Source organism: Cyprinodon variegatus, unplaced genomic scaffold, assembly GCF_000732505.1.
Source record: "Cyprinodon variegatus isolate N-32 unplaced genomic scaffold, C_variegatus-1.0 Scaffold22, whole genome shotgun sequence".
In the NCBI taxonomy this organism is placed as follows: domain Eukaryota; kingdom Metazoa; phylum Chordata; class Actinopteri; order Cyprinodontiformes; family Cyprinodontidae; genus Cyprinodon; species Cyprinodon variegatus.
In genome coordinates this window covers 1,492,095-1,509,669 of record NW_015150475.1, presented here as the reverse complement: position 1 = coordinate 1,509,669, position 17,575 = coordinate 1,492,095, and the positions used below count along the sequence as shown (strand labels likewise).

At 36.8% G+C, this 17,575-nt stretch overlaps 1 protein-coding gene across 1 annotated transcript; it reads left to right on the top strand.

Moving 5' to 3' along the window:
* The first annotated feature begins 1,086 nt into the window (after nt 1-1,086).
* On the top strand, nt 1,087-17,234 carry LOC107095437 (ubiquitin-conjugating enzyme E2 Q2-like). The gene is made up of 13 exons (XM_015391544.1): nt 1,087-1,762; nt 2,156-2,260; nt 4,944-5,066; nt 6,638-6,691; nt 6,942-7,082; nt 7,544-7,628; nt 9,742-9,802; nt 9,882-9,972; nt 10,068-10,126; nt 10,261-10,309; nt 10,452-10,547; nt 11,701-11,767; nt 14,286-17,234. The coding sequence occupies exons 1-13, from the start codon at nt 1,604-1,606 to the stop codon at nt 14,315-14,317; spliced, it is 1,122 nt and encodes a 373-aa protein (XP_015247030.1). The 5' UTR covers nt 1,087-1,603; the 3' UTR covers nt 14,318-17,234.
* Nucleotides 17,235-17,575: the final 341 nt, after the last annotated feature.

The following is a 17,575-nucleotide window of genomic DNA, read 5'->3' as shown; positions in this document are numbered from 1 at the left end:
CATCACTGATCAGAGACTGGGAGGCTGTGGTTGCTGCTGCACAAAAACGATCAACAGATCAAAAACCTGACAGAGTGAATGGATGGAGGGCTGTTAACTGTTATTCAAAAGAAGGGAAGCAACTTTGGTCATTATGTTTTTTTTTATGTCAGAAATGTTTTGTTGTTTGCTTATTATTCTCACTTAAATGGATGAAAATAAACAAGTGAAACTAAATAATTGCATAATAATTCTGTACACTAATAGCTGCCCGATATGTACACACATAGATATTCTCCTTTGAAAGCCAAAATCTCACTTTTACTTTCCTAAATTCAAGTTTGAGGTTTAGTAACATTTAGAATTTACCAATATCACTGTAGCTGTTCAACATCCATCCATCCATTTTCTGACACTCTGGGGGTCAAGGGGGTCGCAAGGGGTGCTGGTTCCTATCTCCAGCTGTCTACGAGCAAGGTACACCCTAGACAGGTCGGCAGTCCATCGCAGGGCAACACAGAGGCAAACAGGACAAACAACCATTCACAGACAATAAACCTAACAGTCATGTTTTTGGACTGTGGGAGGAAGCCGGAGTACCCAGAGAGAACCTACGCATGCTCAGGGAGAACATGAAAACTCCATGCAACAAGACCCCAGGCTGGGAATCGAACCCACAACCTTCTTGCTGCAAGGCAGCAGCTACCCACTGTTGCACTGAGCAGCCCAACTGTTTAACAATATAATATTAAATATTGTGTTTTCATTGCTACATGCAAAAAAAAAAAAAAAACAAACAAACTGCAAAATAGAAAAAACAAATCTATATGCTATTAATCTATGTTGGCTTTTATATCTTGATAAAGAAAGTACTGAAATATTGATACTGTGTTTGATATATTTATATCTTGAAACACATTAATGAGTGGTAATTAATATAAGCAGTAAAACAATCTCTGCAGAAGGATAATCCACCTAATTTAACATTCAAACAAGGGTAAAACCACATAATGTTCTGTCATAAACTTTAATTTTCTTACACTGATGAAGTGGGAACGCGCTGCATTGTGGGATTGTGCAGGAACGGGGAGATTGGCAAACGCCATCTTTAAACCCCACTAGAGGCCAGCCACAGTCACACAGGGATGAAAAACACTGCACTTACAGCAGGATATTGACTCAGATCGTAAAGATAGTCTCGTAGTTTCCTGCTCTATTGCACTTTAAAGAACTGCCAGGACAGGATTGGGAGAAGACGACCAGAGGACAGCGTTAGAACATTTAAATGTTGTTAAACATAGACGGGGAACAACAATAGACGGAAAGACAACAACAACGCTAGCAGTTTGCTAAGGACTGCGCTGTTTCCAAACGCAAACCAGAGGCTAGCTAGTGCTAGCTAATTCATTAGCAAATTGTTTTTTGTTTTTTTTTCGAATACCGTAGAATTTATCCGAACAAGAGTTTTAACTGTTGGATATTCCGCTGAACCCTGCGGCTGAGTCAGCCATTATCTAGTTTATTTAAGACCAGTTTCCCCTGAAGTTTATGTGGCGCTAGCTAGCTAAAAGCTAAGTCCTGACTTCTCGCCCTCCCCAGCGGCCCAGCCGGAGATGTGTGGAAGATGTCGGTGTCGGGGCTGAAGGCCGAGCTGAAGTTTTTGGAGTCCATTTTTGATCCAAATCACGAACGATTCAGGATAATTGATTGGAAGCCCGACGAGCTAAGCTGCCAGTTTAATGTAACTGGAGAAAAGTTGCTGATTATCCACTGCAACATTACGGTAAGTAGTCAAAAACTCGTGTGTTTTGGGTGGTTTAGCTCGTAATACTCTTCCCTTGATGCTACTTAACGAACAAACGTTAGATTATTAACCTCTTAAATCAAACATGAAGTTAAAGCTAGGAATCCATAATCTCTCGGTGTTTACTAAATTGTCTTTTCAGAACAGTTTGAAATGTGAATATAAATGTTTTTGGACTAGCATCAGGCTAACGATGCGCACTGCTTTCGAATGTCGTCTCTGATATTCATCAGTATTCTTCGTGCATTTTCTAAAGGTGTAATCCTGCGACAAAACCATGTTTATATACATATAATACAGTATATGTATATTTAATATGTTGGGCGTTTTTATTTATTATTTTTTAATCTTCTGTTGTTTTTTTGTTTTCAGGAATCTTATCCATCTACGCCACCAATATGGTTTGTGGACTCTGACGATCCGAGCTTGGCCCAGGTTCTGGAGAGGCTGGAAGATGTGAGGAAAGGAAGCACCCTGGTAGGAAAGGTTCACCTGAACACCTCAGCTTATTGAGAAAAGTTCAAGATGTCAGTGCTGATTGTCTTAATCCGAATACACCTTAATATTCAGCTCTAAGTGGGTTAGAATGTGAAATATCCTTTAAAAATAAACGTAACTTACAATAAATGTCTTATTTCTACCCCCTTTCAAAATGTTTTCATGGTATTCCAGAGGTATATGCACCTTGACTTATCTAAACTGCTGCATTGAACAAGTTCTAACAGTGCTTCTTTTCTTTCTAAGGATAATCTGACAAACTGTCTGTTATGGTTCATTAGGATTCGGATACTTTACACATTCTGTTCATACAGGGGCTGATTATATCTCTCTGTCTTTGGTCCTTTACATCAGAAAACTCTGAGTTAAATTTAAGACTTTTCTCACATGTTGTTAGGAAATGATTCATAGTTACATTCTTTAATCTGCTAATTGTCCACTTTAAGGAGATGGTATGTGACTACAGTCAACCATCCCTCATTGCTGCGCTGCTTGGGCCATGGCCATGAAATGAAACGTATTAGAAGATGTTAATGTTGGAATTAGAAATTAGAAATCCAACACAAATGGTGTGAAAAATGAAATTGACAGATCAGATTTTTCTTTTTAATAATTCCATGCGAAATTTAGAAGCAGAACTAAACACTAGGGATTAAAAATGTATTATCTTTGATATTGGTTATTTCTAAACACATCGGGCTGATCTTAACACCCAATATTAATCTTACTCATGTTTTAGTGTGAGTGTGTGTGTGTGTGTGTATATATATATATATATATATATATATATATATATATATATATATATATCTCAGTCATTTTGAAATGGCTTTTAAATTCCCCCAAAAATTATTTCCACTAACATCATATACCATAAACCCTATTGAATCTTTTACATACAAAAATTTTGTTTTTTTCACTTAAACACACATTAAAGTGCTAATAATGATTAGAAAAAAAGGGAAACTGCAGGTAGATCCTGTGTGACTCACAGACATTCACCTTTGGATGAAAGAAAAAGCATTTCTTCTTTTTTTTAAAGTTCTTAAGTTTTGATTTGACAAACAAAACTAACGAAATCAGCTCTTTTTGTTCAAAGCAGAAGATCTCTGTGGACGAGCAAAAAGTAAAAATAGTAGGATTATAAAAGAGAGGTTTAAAAATACATCTGTTGTTCTAAAGCTACTTGGAACCTGATTCTCCTCACTGCTTCAAGAGAACCGTCTGATTAAAAAGTGAGAGGGGAAAAACTGCTTGTTTTTAATTGGGTTAAAATGTCAAGTCCTTCTTACTGCACCAGTCCTCATAATGTCTCCACTTTAGGCCTACTGGGCTTATAGATGTTATTTCTGGTTCATTAATGCTGAGGGTTGTACAATTTGTTTGCCTTTATTTTATTTCTTTTTTTATAGTAACCAAAATGGCATGAAACGTCTTCTATTGTTCTGTTGCCAGTTTTGAGCTGCAGTAGATGTATGCCAGATAGAAAGGAAGTATTTTTTTTTTGTAAGTAGATAAGATCTTTTTTTCTGCACACAGATGTCTTGGTGGGGCAATTTTTGAGTGCACCAATTTGCAAAGACATACTAGCTGGTAGCAGACTAACCTTTAAGAGTGAATACTAGCATTTAAAATGTTGTCTAAAGACACAGTGTCAGTATCACTTCACTTGAACTTGGTCAATGAGGGATTTTACTGAATGCACTTATTTTTCAGTTCAACATTTTAGTTTAGATCCATATAATTAGAACAAATATTACAAGAAACTTTGGAGCTGAAACTGTTGGTGTTTCCGGACACTACTGACATTTTATTCCAGTTATGGAATTAGCAATAACATAGCTTTCAATTGCATAAGGTTATTATAAAAGAATATTGACATATATTTATGCCTTAAAGAGATCATGCAAGTAGATGGTAGCCTTTAAAGGTTTCAGGTTCAGTTGTTGACAGTACTGGATATAGAAACTTTTGTGTTTATACCAGGGCAGGGCGATATGGGCTTAAAATTTTATCATGCTATTTTATGGTAATATTGATGATTTTGGGGGTTATCTCATTACCTCTTCAGTCTTTTTCAAATAACTTGTTGTCTTTGAGCCAAAATAATCATATCTCCACAGATACTGCTGCTTAAAACTATACAAATTTGAAAAAGGTTTATTCAGGAAGAACCAGTTACATAAAGAAGTGTGATTTATATGACTTAACACCTCTCAGTGATCCTTTTTAATCTATCAATAAACAAAAACAAAGAAGAGGAAAAAATTTTATTTTGACAATTTATCAAGTTTTTTAAAATAGTTTTTAAACTATTTAATTCAAAGTAACCATTAGCCACCCCTAGTTTATACCCTTGCAAACTTATCTTTGAATGTATTTTCAAACTCTAGGGTCATCCTGCTTCATATTCTCATGTACTGAAATGAAATAGCTTCTAAAATTCACTTATTTGCAAAAAAACAAACAAAACAATGTAATCTCTTACTGGTTACAGTGACAAGCCTTTGGATTTGTAAAAAATAAAATATTTTTGGAATAAAATATTCACACTATATCTTAGGTAGTGACTTCTGCTTTTTAGATGGGCTATTAGTGGCATTTGCAAACCTGATTGGTTTATCTAAATCTTTATCTCTGTCGTTGTTCTTTTCCCCTCTAGCTTTTGCAGCAGTTAAAAAAACTGATTTGCGACCTTTGTCGGTTGTACAACCTTCCTCAGCATCCTGATGTAGAGATGCTAGACCAGCCCCTGCCTGCAGGACCAGTGGGACAAGACCGTAAGGTGAGTGTCTCCAGCGTATACTGGTGAAACCAGGGGGCTGCTTTTAATTCACTCCCAATTTTAAAAATATCCCAGTAATTCTTACAGGGCTTCAGTTTGGTTAATATTACTATTAAAAATGGTAAATCTGTTTTACCTCCCCCAGCATATAAGCAAATTAGGCACTTGCAAGGTTTTAATTTTATTAGAGAGTTGTTATATTACTTTTTAGGGTGTTCAACAAGGAAATTAATAATATCCTACATTAATTTCTGTTTCTGTAGGTTTAAGCTTAGTCTATTTGAATTACTCTCCTTTAACAAAAGTTATTGCTGAAGAAGAAAAATTAAGTTATTCTGCTTTATGTATTTGTGCAGATAACCTCACCTAAACATGGCTCATTGTGAGAATATTTGGTTAAACGGATTTAAAGTAATACAGAAAGCATTCTGTGTGTGTGTTGGTTAGAGCCATAAAGGAAAGAAAAAGCTATAGATGCTGTTGATACTGATGATTATTCTAATGATAAAAAGGGATATTTAAGCTGCAAAAAAAATCATGAGTCCTGTGGTTTCCACATATATTAATTAGACTGATGAAAGCCACGACAATAAGTGGTAAATCTGCATGTGATGTTCCTGAAACTATGATTATATACTAATGTAATAAATGTGTGGTTTATTTGAACAAAGTTCCTGTAACTTAATTTATTATACATTTCAAGAAGTGAAATTTTAAAACAGAATGGGTGTTCTAAAGAAGGGTTTTAACATTGAGATGTTTTCTTTTTTCAGATCATCAACCAGATATTATAAGATAAAGATCAGGCTAAATACAAAAGACAGTAAAAACAATCTAATTTAATTCATCAATGGGGAAAAACAATACAAAATACAAAACCTAGCGATATTTGGAAGTATAATGGCCTCCCTGGTTAACTCATAAATTTGCTGTGATCACTTTCAGTATCCATAGCCAGACCTGTAGGATCAGGTAATCACTTAAACCTTCCATATCTGATAACATGAATCACTATAAGCAATGCCCAGAGCTGAAGAGATTTAAAAACTGATATGAGACAGTCATTCAGATTTTTCAGTTCAGAAACTCATTTCTAAATCCTTGGTTTCCAGAGAGAAATGGTGAGAACCATTATCCACGATTTCAACAGGAAAGAAAGAGGAAGTGAATGAAAAACCACAGTACTGTGTGGAAGCTTGTCATCAGTGTCTAGCCTATACAAGTGAAAGGATTTAAAGTTTATGTTGAAAGTAATTTATTTCCAGATATTTAAATATATAAAATCTTGATCTAAAACCTTTAACTATGACAAAAAGGCAGTAGCAAATGTGTAAGAGGGCATCATATGATCAATTCAAACTGAGTCACGACACAAATTTGAAAGTCAGATTAAAGTCGAGATTTTTTCTTAAGCCTAAATGCTTTGTTATATTTTCTTCAAGACTTTTGTTTTGTAAATGTTGTCGGTCAGAAACTATACTTTTTTTTTAATCGGGGGTTTCATTAGATGGACTCATCAGCTGTCTTGCAGACTAAAGCAGTTTTCTTAAAACTCTTGTTTGTCTGTGCAGCATGGGACAGAGGAGGTCACGTCTGAAGAGGAAGAGGAGGAAGAGATGGGGGAAGTAAGTTATTATCTCTGGTCTAAACATGCTGTCTGCTCTCCTTGCTGCCTTATGTCTTTATGTGAATACTATTCTTTTGATATTATTCAAATGTTAAAGTCGTGCTGATGTTTATATAATGTATTTCTGTTTTAGTCATTGTTGTTCAGAAGGATAAGTAGATTTCATTAGTTTTTTTTTTTACCTGTTACCCACACTCTACTCTAATGGGCAGTTATCAAATATCTTAATGTTGATAATAACTTGTCAGGATATCGAGGACCTGGACCACTATGAAATGAAAGAGGAGGAGCCAGTGGATGGGAAGAAGTCTGAAGACGACGGGATTGAGAAAGAGAACTTGGCGATCCTGGAGAAGATCCGAAAGAACCAGAGACAGGACCACTTAAATGTAAGTCCTTGTTTATTTGCCTCTAAATGTAGATATTTTACATTAGTTTCACATAACGTTTAAATACAGATCAATAGTTTCTAAAATTTTAATTGTATCTATTACATTTTGTATATCCTCAATGGATGGTAATGTCACCTGCTTCTATGAAGTTTGTGTTCTCATTTCCAGTTTTTGCATTTAAGGTATCAACATGTGTTGAATTTACCTTAGTTTCATCAAAGATCTCTAATAATCTCTATAATCATTCAGATTATGTTTTTGAAATGAGTCCAAATAGCCTTTAACTTGTAAATCAATCACTTTTGTGTCATAACCCAATTTTGTTTCAATAAATATATTTGTTGTCGATTTCTAAAGTAGTTCAATGATGTAGAGTAGATATCATCAGCCAGAGCAGCAAATACATTCTTCCTCTCAAATGTTTTGTACAAATGTTTTTGTTGTGTTGAATTTTGCAGGGAGCTGTTTCTGGTTCGGTCCAGGCTTCTGACCGTCTCATGAAGGAACTTAGAGAGATCTATCGGTCTCAGAGTTATAAGACAGGTATGTACACCACATGAAGCTTTTCCTCATGTGTAAATTGAAGGAAATGGTTCAAATATGCAGAAATCACAGAGACCTTGTTCTTTTCTCTTCCTGACTATTGAATGCTCTACCTCATAGTTGGATGAGGAATTTTGCGCTGACTTTCCTTTTCTTCTTCCAGAGTTCTGTTAACCTCATCTGAACTTCCAAAGTTGGTAGAAATGTTTTTCATCTGAAAAGCAAATTGTTTCATTAGGTTAAGGTGTAAATATTAGCAAGATTTTATGGGTTTCCTACACTTTATAAATTTCCTTTTCAGTTCTGTTTAAGTCATTTTCCTCTAAAAGAAAAATGTCAAAACAAGCAGGAATACCACAGTTCTGCAGGATTATATCTCATACTCCAGCATCTCTCTGCCAGGTTTTTCTGATCTAAAGTAGAATGGGAACTTAAAGGAGGTGGGCAGGGAGTGCTTATGAGCAACAGATGATGTCATCGAGGACGTGTTACTGTGAAGATTTTTCAGTAGAGCCCAGATATTGCATTGTGTGCAGTTGTTTTTCGGCCATATTATTTGCCCAAACAGTTCACCAATGGTCTGTAAGTAACAGTTTACATTCCACCTTCTGCCATTGCCAGAGACTGCATTGTCAGGTCCATTGTTGCTAAACTACAGACACAACAGCCAATTCCATTTGTGGCAATTACTGATGATTTTAATCACAGTTCACTCTCTGCTACACTTCCAACGTTCCAACAGTTACTCAGCCGCTGTGCCTGAGACAACAAAACTTTGGAAACAAACAAGCAGCTATCAGAACCCCCTGCAGTTTGCTTGTCATCATGGAGTTGGGAGTTAATGATGCCATCATACAACTGCTTTAACAAACCCACTGTCATTTAGACAAAGCAGGCAATACTGAAGGTCCTGTTCTCTTTTCTCTGTTGCATTTAAAACACACCCTGACTTACATTGTGAGAAACCTCAGAAGACTCAGGTGGAGGCATCGACAATCCCCTGGAGCAAAGACTACCTGACAAACAGACTGTTAGACTGAAGGGTTAAGTGTCTAATCAAGTAGTTAGCAGTACAGGAGCAAAAGAGGGGGCAGTACTCTGTCCCTTCTTTTTTACTCTATACACGTCTGACTTCCAGTACCAGACAGAGTCCTGTTACCTGCAGAAATACTCAGATGACTGTGCAGTCTTTGGGTGCATCAAAGATGTGAAAGAGGCTGGGTAAAGAGAGCTGGTGAACTGCTTTGTGGCATGGCGTGGTAACAATCATCTGACCCTGAAATACAAGGGATATGATTGTAGATTTCAGAAGAACGGGAACAAGTTGAATCCTGTTCAAATCATGAGAGAAGAACTGGAGTATAATTACCTTGGTGTTCACCTTAACAACAGTAAAGGACAGAGCAGATTGTACTTCCTAAGGAAGCTTAGGTCATTCTGCATTTACAGCAAGATGCTGCATATCTTCTTTAAGTCTGTTGTGGAGAGTTTGTGTCTTCCTCCACCTTTTGGGGTAACGGCATCAGAGCTGTTTGCCTAAAAAAAGCTCAACAAGCAGATAAAGAAGGCTGGCTGTGTTCTTGAAACTGTTCTGGAACCTTTGGAGATTATTTAGCAGAGAAGCATTCTTCATAACTTTATAAAGACTATGGAAAACAGCATTCTTTTCAAAAGATTTTTAAACGGTGTATTCAAAAAGAGGCTTTTCCAGATCTCTTGCAAGACAGACCACTACAGAAGACCCTTCCTGCCTACAGCTATCAACACCTACAACAGCAAAAATCCTGAGTTACTGCAACATTTAATATTAATAAAGTATTTTTGAATTTGAAAATGGCTTGTGTCCATTGTACAACAATAGGCATTAGGGACTGCAGACCCAGCTGATATTTCTAAAATAAAAAAAGAACTTCACTTCCTTTTATGCAAATGCTTTTCTGTTGTCAAACGTACATTTGGAACAATGGATCGGATGATTCAAAGCATTTGGTTCATTAAATATTTGATCATTAATGTCTCTAAAATTAGATGGATAGATAGTAATAGTTTCTGATTGAAAGTTTAAATATGATTTATAAGTTGACTGCTTCTTAATGTAATTTTCTTTTTGCAGGGATTTATTCAGTTGAGCTTGTTAACGACAGTCTGTATGAATGGCACGTCAAACTGAGAACGTAAGTACCTTAATGTTGTTCATAGTGTCTTCTGTCCGGTTCGATAAAGGCACGGTCTAACTGGCTTATTGTCCAACAGGGTGGATCCTGATAGCCCTTTACACAGTGATTTACAGGTCCTAAAGGAGAAGGAAGGAATGGATTACATTTTATTAAACTTCTCATATAAAGTGAGCCAGACTGATTTCATTATAAATGTCAATATTCAGAAATGTTAGTCTTTGAAGTCTTTTAATGAAATCGTTTTTTCTGGTTGCCTTCACAGGATAATTTCCCCTTTGATCCACCTTTCGTCAGAGTAGTTTCCCCAGTGCTTTCCGGAGGGTAAGTTCTGTGGTTTGATGGACTCTTTGTATTTTCTTCCACTGTCATTTTTCATCATCAGCCTTTTGCCCCCATTTTCTATTTCCAGAAGAAAAGCTTAATTAGTTTCTAAGTTGTACATTTCTCTCCCTTAGTTACGTTCTTGGAGGAGGTGCCCTGTGTATGGAACTTCTCACCAAGCAGGTATGCTTTAAACTAGAAGTTATGCTTATTTGATTAAAGCTATAATGGAAATATGTGATGTAATAATCCATTGATTGCTTTTGTTTGTTCTTGAACATCTATTACTTTCTCTAACCTGTTATTAATCTTGTTTCTTTTTTAGGGCTGGAGCAGTGCCTATTCCATTGAGTCTGTCATCATGCAGATCAATGCCACTTTAGTCAAAGGAAAAGCCAGAGTGCAGTTTGGAGCCAATAAAGTGAGTCTGAACTGTTTCATACAAAACATAACTTAGGGCAGCAACTTTAGAGAAGGAAGCGAAGAGCAATCAAATGAACTATGAACCAGCTGTGGCTGCCATAGTTATAAAAACTGAGCCAGTAAAGAGAGTAGACTTTAAATAAGATAAAAGTCAAAACACAGTTGACAGACTGCTTGCTATGTCTTCGAATCCAACGTTAAAATACATTTTAGGCTGATTCTTAACGAATTTTAAAGAAAAATAATCTGTTTTAAAAATAATTTGAATATTATATGATAATCTCCTAATTGATGAAACTTTGATAAAAAAAAAAAACATGGATTTTTGAGGCTTGCTGTTCTGTAGGTGGCAGTTAGGTTTTTTTTTTATTTAAACAAAGAAATTATGTATAAGATTAATTCATTTTTCAAATGGTGAAGGAGCAGTTATTTAATCCTGCTAATGATGGTTGTTGACAAATATTCATTATGGTTCAGTGATCAAGTGTAATCTCACAGGGTAACACTAACAGTGTAATAAGATGGTATTAGCCAGTTAATTTGTCACGTTATCTGTTCAGCAAGCCAGTTGGTTACTTAATAGACATGTGACTTATAGCTTCCTACCTGCTGAGTGGAAGGTTAGTGTGTGATAATTTTAGTTGCAACACCATCAATGTCTTATGTGACCAATATAGTGACTAGAAATATTTCCAAACAGGAAGATAATGTGTCAGAGTGTACTTGTAGACTTTGGTCACTCTGAGATTATTATAAAGGACTATAAACCAAATAAATTATATGATTTGAAGGACGACATTCACCAGTAGGTGTAAAAATGCTTGTGTCACATGATGCTTCTCGTGGATTGAAGAGTTCAGCAACGTTTGAAATACAAGGAAACAAACTGAAAACATGTTTTTTGATTTATTTTTTTTTACTTTAAATTAATTTGGTAATTTTATTTTCATAAATGATTTAGATCTTAAATTTAAATAATGGTGGCCTCAGGAAGTCACAGAGCTCAACAAAAAACGCATTAAGTTGCTGTAAATAGAATTTTCTCCACCGATAAACATTTCTTCAATGCTTATATAGTGCTGTAATTTCACAGCTGTGCTTAGCTTCGCCTTTGCTTACAGCCCTGCTGCTATTTTCTTCTCTTTATGCAGAACCAGTACAATCTCGCCAGAGCACAGCAGTCCTACAAATCCCTGGTTCAGATTCATGAAAAGAATGGTGAGTATCTAACCCCAGAGTTTCCTTCCTTCATTTTATTGACCTTGTATATGGGAACCAAGCATGCATACCGCTTAGAAAGACATTGTTCAGTGTTAAACTGTCTTTTTGATAGTGTTTATAAAAATTCTATTTAAACCATATAATGTACATATAAGTTTACACCATCGCAATGATAGATTTAAATAGAATACATGTTCAGCTGTAACTGCGTTATAAACCTTTTGGCTGCGCTGATACAAAAACAGTATGTGAACTATTTGTGTGTTCTAAAAAAGATTTTTAAACTAGGAGCCCAATGTGCTGTATGTTCAGGCATTTTTAATTTGATATAATTTTTACTTCCTGGTGCTCCTGCATCGGGTTAGATACCCAATGTGTTCCCGTATAAAATGTCCATCTACGGATAGAAATAAGCAAAAAAAAACATTATTTCAGGGGGCAGGCATGGGTATATATGAACAAAATGCGTGTATCACAGAGTTACAGCATGAGTGAAACTTATTTATATTTTCTTATTTATGAACTCTACATCTTAAATATATTTAAGAATATCCAGATAACAGTTTATTTTTTTAAGTAATGAGGCAAACCTTCCGCAGCATGCACTGCTTGTGTTATTATAAACGGCTGTGTGTACGCTTTATTATTTACTGGTCTGTGCGGTCCCGGCTGGCTTTTAAATGGGAATATTTGCGGGTGACGTGTCAGGTCTCGGTTCTGAACTCTACGGGTGCGGGTGGATACACTTTTGAAAAATCTGACCCAAGCAGGACTTTAGCAGCTGCTTTATTATCCGAATTTAATTATTGCATGTTTAAAGCTGAAGTTTAAGTTTAAATACTGTTCCTTGTTGAGTGCTAATTGCAAGGTAGTAAGCTTATAAGTTTAGTTTTTAGTTTTTTTCACTTGGAAAGCAAGTTGAAAATTCAAGCATCATCCTTACTGGTTAGATATTTGTAAATAATCAAAGCTCTAAACATGTCCTAATTATTGTGTATACAGTGTCTTTGCAAAGGTTTTGATTACCCCACAAATGTTTCATAGTTAGCCATGTTACTGTCTGCAACTTTGTTTTATATTTTGTTGCTGGAAAAAAAAAGCATCCCCACAGATAAAATGTGCTGTCCTCTGTCTTGCATGTGACAGACGGATAAAGAAAAATGCTTATGATGATTAGAGGCAGTTAATCATTATGTGCTGCTTCCTTCTTCCACAGAAAATCAAAATAAAAAGATTTTTAGTATGTATAAAAAATTTTAAATCGTAGGGAAATCTTATTTAGATGTCAAATCATTCTGGCTTAAACATGTATATTAATATACTTTTTATCAGAAATTTAGAAAATTTCTATTAAAAAAAATAAATAAAATCCTGTCCTAAAATCCGTTTTTTTTTTCGTCTTCTTATGCAGGCCAGTTAGTTATACGTCAGCCTGTACACCTAAATTCGGCCAATCATATATCAACGGTCATCTGTTAATCACATTTTTTCGGCCACAGCATCTTGATTCATATGTCGTAGTTAATATACGCAATCTTTGAAGTAAGAAATAAGAATAATTTCCTTTCCCATTGAGTTCCGTCCCAGTGTTCACGGGGATGGACGTCTGTGTCTTCAGCAGGCGTAGAGCTAACAGAACTGCCAGCGTTGCGAGGCAAGCGCTCAAACATGTACAGCTGGAAGCCTTCTACACCAAACCAAGCTTCTGCCACCCTGGCGTCCTCTTCCACAACATCTTCGTCCCCGTTTTCCTCCTCTAAATAAAAAATGTATGAAGGAGGAGACTCTTCTGCGACCTCTACTGTCCTCTTCTTGCATCTTTCAGCTGTCCATAGCGTTCCTTGAGAGAATCATTTCTAAGTCAACAATTAAGTGCTACTTGGTTGCTAACTGGTTAGCAAGATGCTTCTGAGACACCGGCTACAGTCAAACTTGCTTGCGAACGTTCCGTCACAACAATCCCGCCCTCTTGATAAACGACCAATCACATTCACTTTATTCACTTGTGTAAAGTCGTGCACCACCCGGGGGATTCCTAACTGCAACGGTTGGAACGTCCGTTTCGTTGCGACTTTAAAATGTATAAATACATTTGAGGCACATTGTTAGTTCATGTCGTGTTGTTTGATTTTATCCATATATACATCTTCCATGACTATATGAAGACGATCTGTGGATACAGAATCAGACTATAAGCCCATTGAGTCTCCATTGATGTTAGAGCTTTCTGACTTTGGGAGGAAACGGAAAAACCTCCTTTTCTTAAAATTAGTTATTTTGTTTTGAAGGTTAAAGGCGAGTATTCATTATATATTCAGAGGCACCATGCTGACCTTTACAACTGTATATAGACAATATAAGGGTTTAGTTCTTACCAGTAAGAATGGTCAAAGGAGTTTTTACTAACATTTTATTTGAACCACATCTAAACTTTAAAATCATAAAACAATGTAAAGTGTACATTTGGATGATCATAGTTTTTTTTTCTTAATCTTGCTGTTTGTTTTTTTTCTAGGCTGGTACACACCCCCGAAGGAGGATGGCTAATAGAGACTGTTGCCTTTCCTGCATTGGGACCACATGTCTTAGATTATTTTACTTTGCGACCAATATTGTTTTTATCCTTCTAGTAATATTATTCTCTCTCATTGACAGTTTAAATTTGAAACCAAATTCCTATTTTAATTTCTAGCCAAAAAAAAAAGGCACATAGCTACGGATACCTTCACCACCACCTGAAGTTGGGACACCACCGTTGCTGGCATTGACCTCCTTTCTTCAGATACTCATCTCTAACTAAATCTCTGCGATCTAATGTTTGTATTCCAAGTCCCATCAAACTGGCAGACTAAATTGTGCAAACTTGCCCTTGCGTTTGGCTTTGAGGCGTGCCCAGGTTACTCCGGCTTTGAGTGCAAAAGGTGTGGCATGGCTTTTTCTTCCACTCGTGGCACACTGACGCTCCAGTTGCCACACCCTATCTCTCTGACCTTAAACTGGATGTCAGACTGGCATGCATCATTTCCTAATAAGATGCAGTGATGGCTTGGAAGGACCTTGAAAATGCTGGTGGTAGGGAAACTTTGCCTCTGACTTCCACGGATTACCGCCCGCCCTAATATTGCGCTCATCTTTTTAATGACCTCCACTTTTGGAGGGAAAAAAAAACAACCCAGAACGCTTCTTCTAAGGCTAGTTTGCATTTTCCCCTCATGCCTAAAGCTTAAAGCCCTTGGTAAGGGCAGGACAATACACGGACTACTGCAGGGTTTTGTGGAACAGGCTGTTATGAGGATCAACTAGCTGCTGGCTTTTTTTCAGATGTGGAGAAACCCACCAACATAATCGCAACCAGCAGCTGGAAGAGGATGAGGCTTGTTTGGATCACTTCACACTGTAACAACATCGATTTTAACTCCACTGTAAACATGTAAATTTGTATTTCTGCTAAAGGATTTAAATGTTTATAATGTAACCTTGTGTAGGTCTTTGGCTGAGCAGAGACTGTATTACTGAATTCTTTGACCATAACTTTCAGGGCCCTTACAACCTCTTGAAAATAACCTAAAGAGGAAAAAAACGGATACCTGTGAAGTATCTAAAGGAAGTGAACCAGGTCCCTCTAAAAGCCGAATGACTACTGTAGGTATTTTAGATTTAAAATCCAGATCTTATTTTTGGGTAACCTCATCTTTTGTCGGTAGCATACCAGAGGTTTATCCACTCAGATCACTCCGACAAACTGAACCTCACTCTCGCTATGCAGCGGAGGGGACACATTTTCAGACACACGCACCATTTATTTAACTCAATACATTTAGAACAGACTTGTTGTCACCTTCCAAGTTCTTAAAGCTGGTTCACTTTTTATTTACATCACACTTTAAAAGCTGGCTGAGGTGAAAGCAACCTTTACCTCCTGACTTTTCTTTGACCTCAGTGCTGCTGTAAAATGCAGCCAAAGTTGCAGATTCACAGCAATACTCTTCTCCGTTTTAATATTTTCACGCCCAGAATGATCACCCTGGGGTCTGTTCTGTTTCCACAATTTCTGTTCAGGTTTAATAAAGATGTGTCGTGCTTTGCCACAGGAAAAAAAAAAAACAACAAAATGAACTCGAGCTCGTCCCATTACCACTTCCCTAGTTTGATATTCATGACCACTCTCAGCGTGGCTGTGGCCCTCAGCGTGCTGAGGCTTTGATGTAATATGCAGAAAACTGTGGAGCATTCCAGTTAATGCAGTGACATGTTTTCCTAGTTGTTCTGTGATTATGTGCATTTTTTTCTTTTAACTAAATCATCCTGATAACCAGCGTAGAAGGCTTAGTTTGTCAATTTCCTGCAGTGAATCCTCATTTCTGAATTTAATTTCTTTTCCTTTTTTTGGGGGGGGGTGGTGTTCCAGAGTGATGGCTAACCAGATTGGTTTAGATAAAGTTTGTTCATGTTCTGCTCATCTGGCATTTGCTTTCCTGCAACATTGGTTTTTAGATAAAGCAAACTACCAGACCATAGGCATGATTGTTAGCTGTTGTGACGTGTTTGTAACGTATTATTCATCCCATTCTGCTCACACTGTTTAGCCCCACCCTTTGCATTTTCTGGACGAGCAAACTCAGGAATTCATACTGCACACTCAACTTTGCTTAAGATTGGTCCAGGCCGTGTCTGATGGCCAGATTGAATGTTTTTTTCTCCCTCCCTGTTTTTGTTAAACTACACCCGAGTTTTACCTTTTAGACCTTGTAAAGAGTTTTTCTCGCTGCATTCCACACATTATCGAGACTAAAGATTGCTAATGAATTGTTGAGAAAGATCAGACGTTTGAAGCAGACATTGCTCCCATCCTGGGCTTGTCGAAAGGTTCAGAGAACTGCTGCCCTTTCCCTTTGATATTGCTGTTTTTTTGCATGTCAGTATAGTAGTTGGTATAACCTCCCCCCCCCTCCCTCTCATATTGTGGGAAACAAAGTGGTTGTTTGGGGTGGTTATAAAGGACTAGAGATATAATTAGTTGTGGTTTCCCCACTGCATCAGTGCAGAAGTGAGATACAGAGACGTGTGGGCTGGTTATCTTTCATCCTCTCGGCCTGCCTTTAAAGATGCCAGGTTGATTCCAGTGAATAACAGCATCTGAGATTTATGTGAAAGACGTACATGAGGTTGATTTTTTTTTTTTTTTTTTTGAGTATTTGTGAAGAGCAGCTTCTCTTAAGCCAACACATTTATGACTAACAAGGACGTCTCGGATGCATTGATCTGAGGCCTGAATGAGCCTGATATTGAGCTCTTTACCTTGCATCATTAACAGCGGTGGCCGGGTTATAAAGTTATGCACTGTAAGCATGCTTTGGTTTCTTTTTCTTTTTTTTTTCCTATTGCAAGGGTGATTTTGACAATGTAAAAACAAAAATTTGTAAACTTGCATCAAGTTTATGAATAAAGACTTTTATGAAATAAATCTTGTTTCTGTTATTTGGGGAATATTAAGTACAAATCTAGAGACCGCGTCCTATTGGAAACAGATTCATGGTAAATTATCCACAGTCGCCAACATGTTTATTCCAAAAAGGAAATCTGTTGTATTTTCTGTTAAATGTCATATTGTCCAGAAAATGTAAATGTCTAACTTTGATCTATATCCAGTAGGGATGCACCAGTATCGATACTGGTTTCTGTATCGGGCCGATACCTGTGTTAAGTACTAATAAAAGCAGCCTGATACTCTGAACAGAAACCACTTCTATAATTGACAAAGATGAAAACGATGAGGTTTAACCTCGCTGCAGCTGCCAATAGACC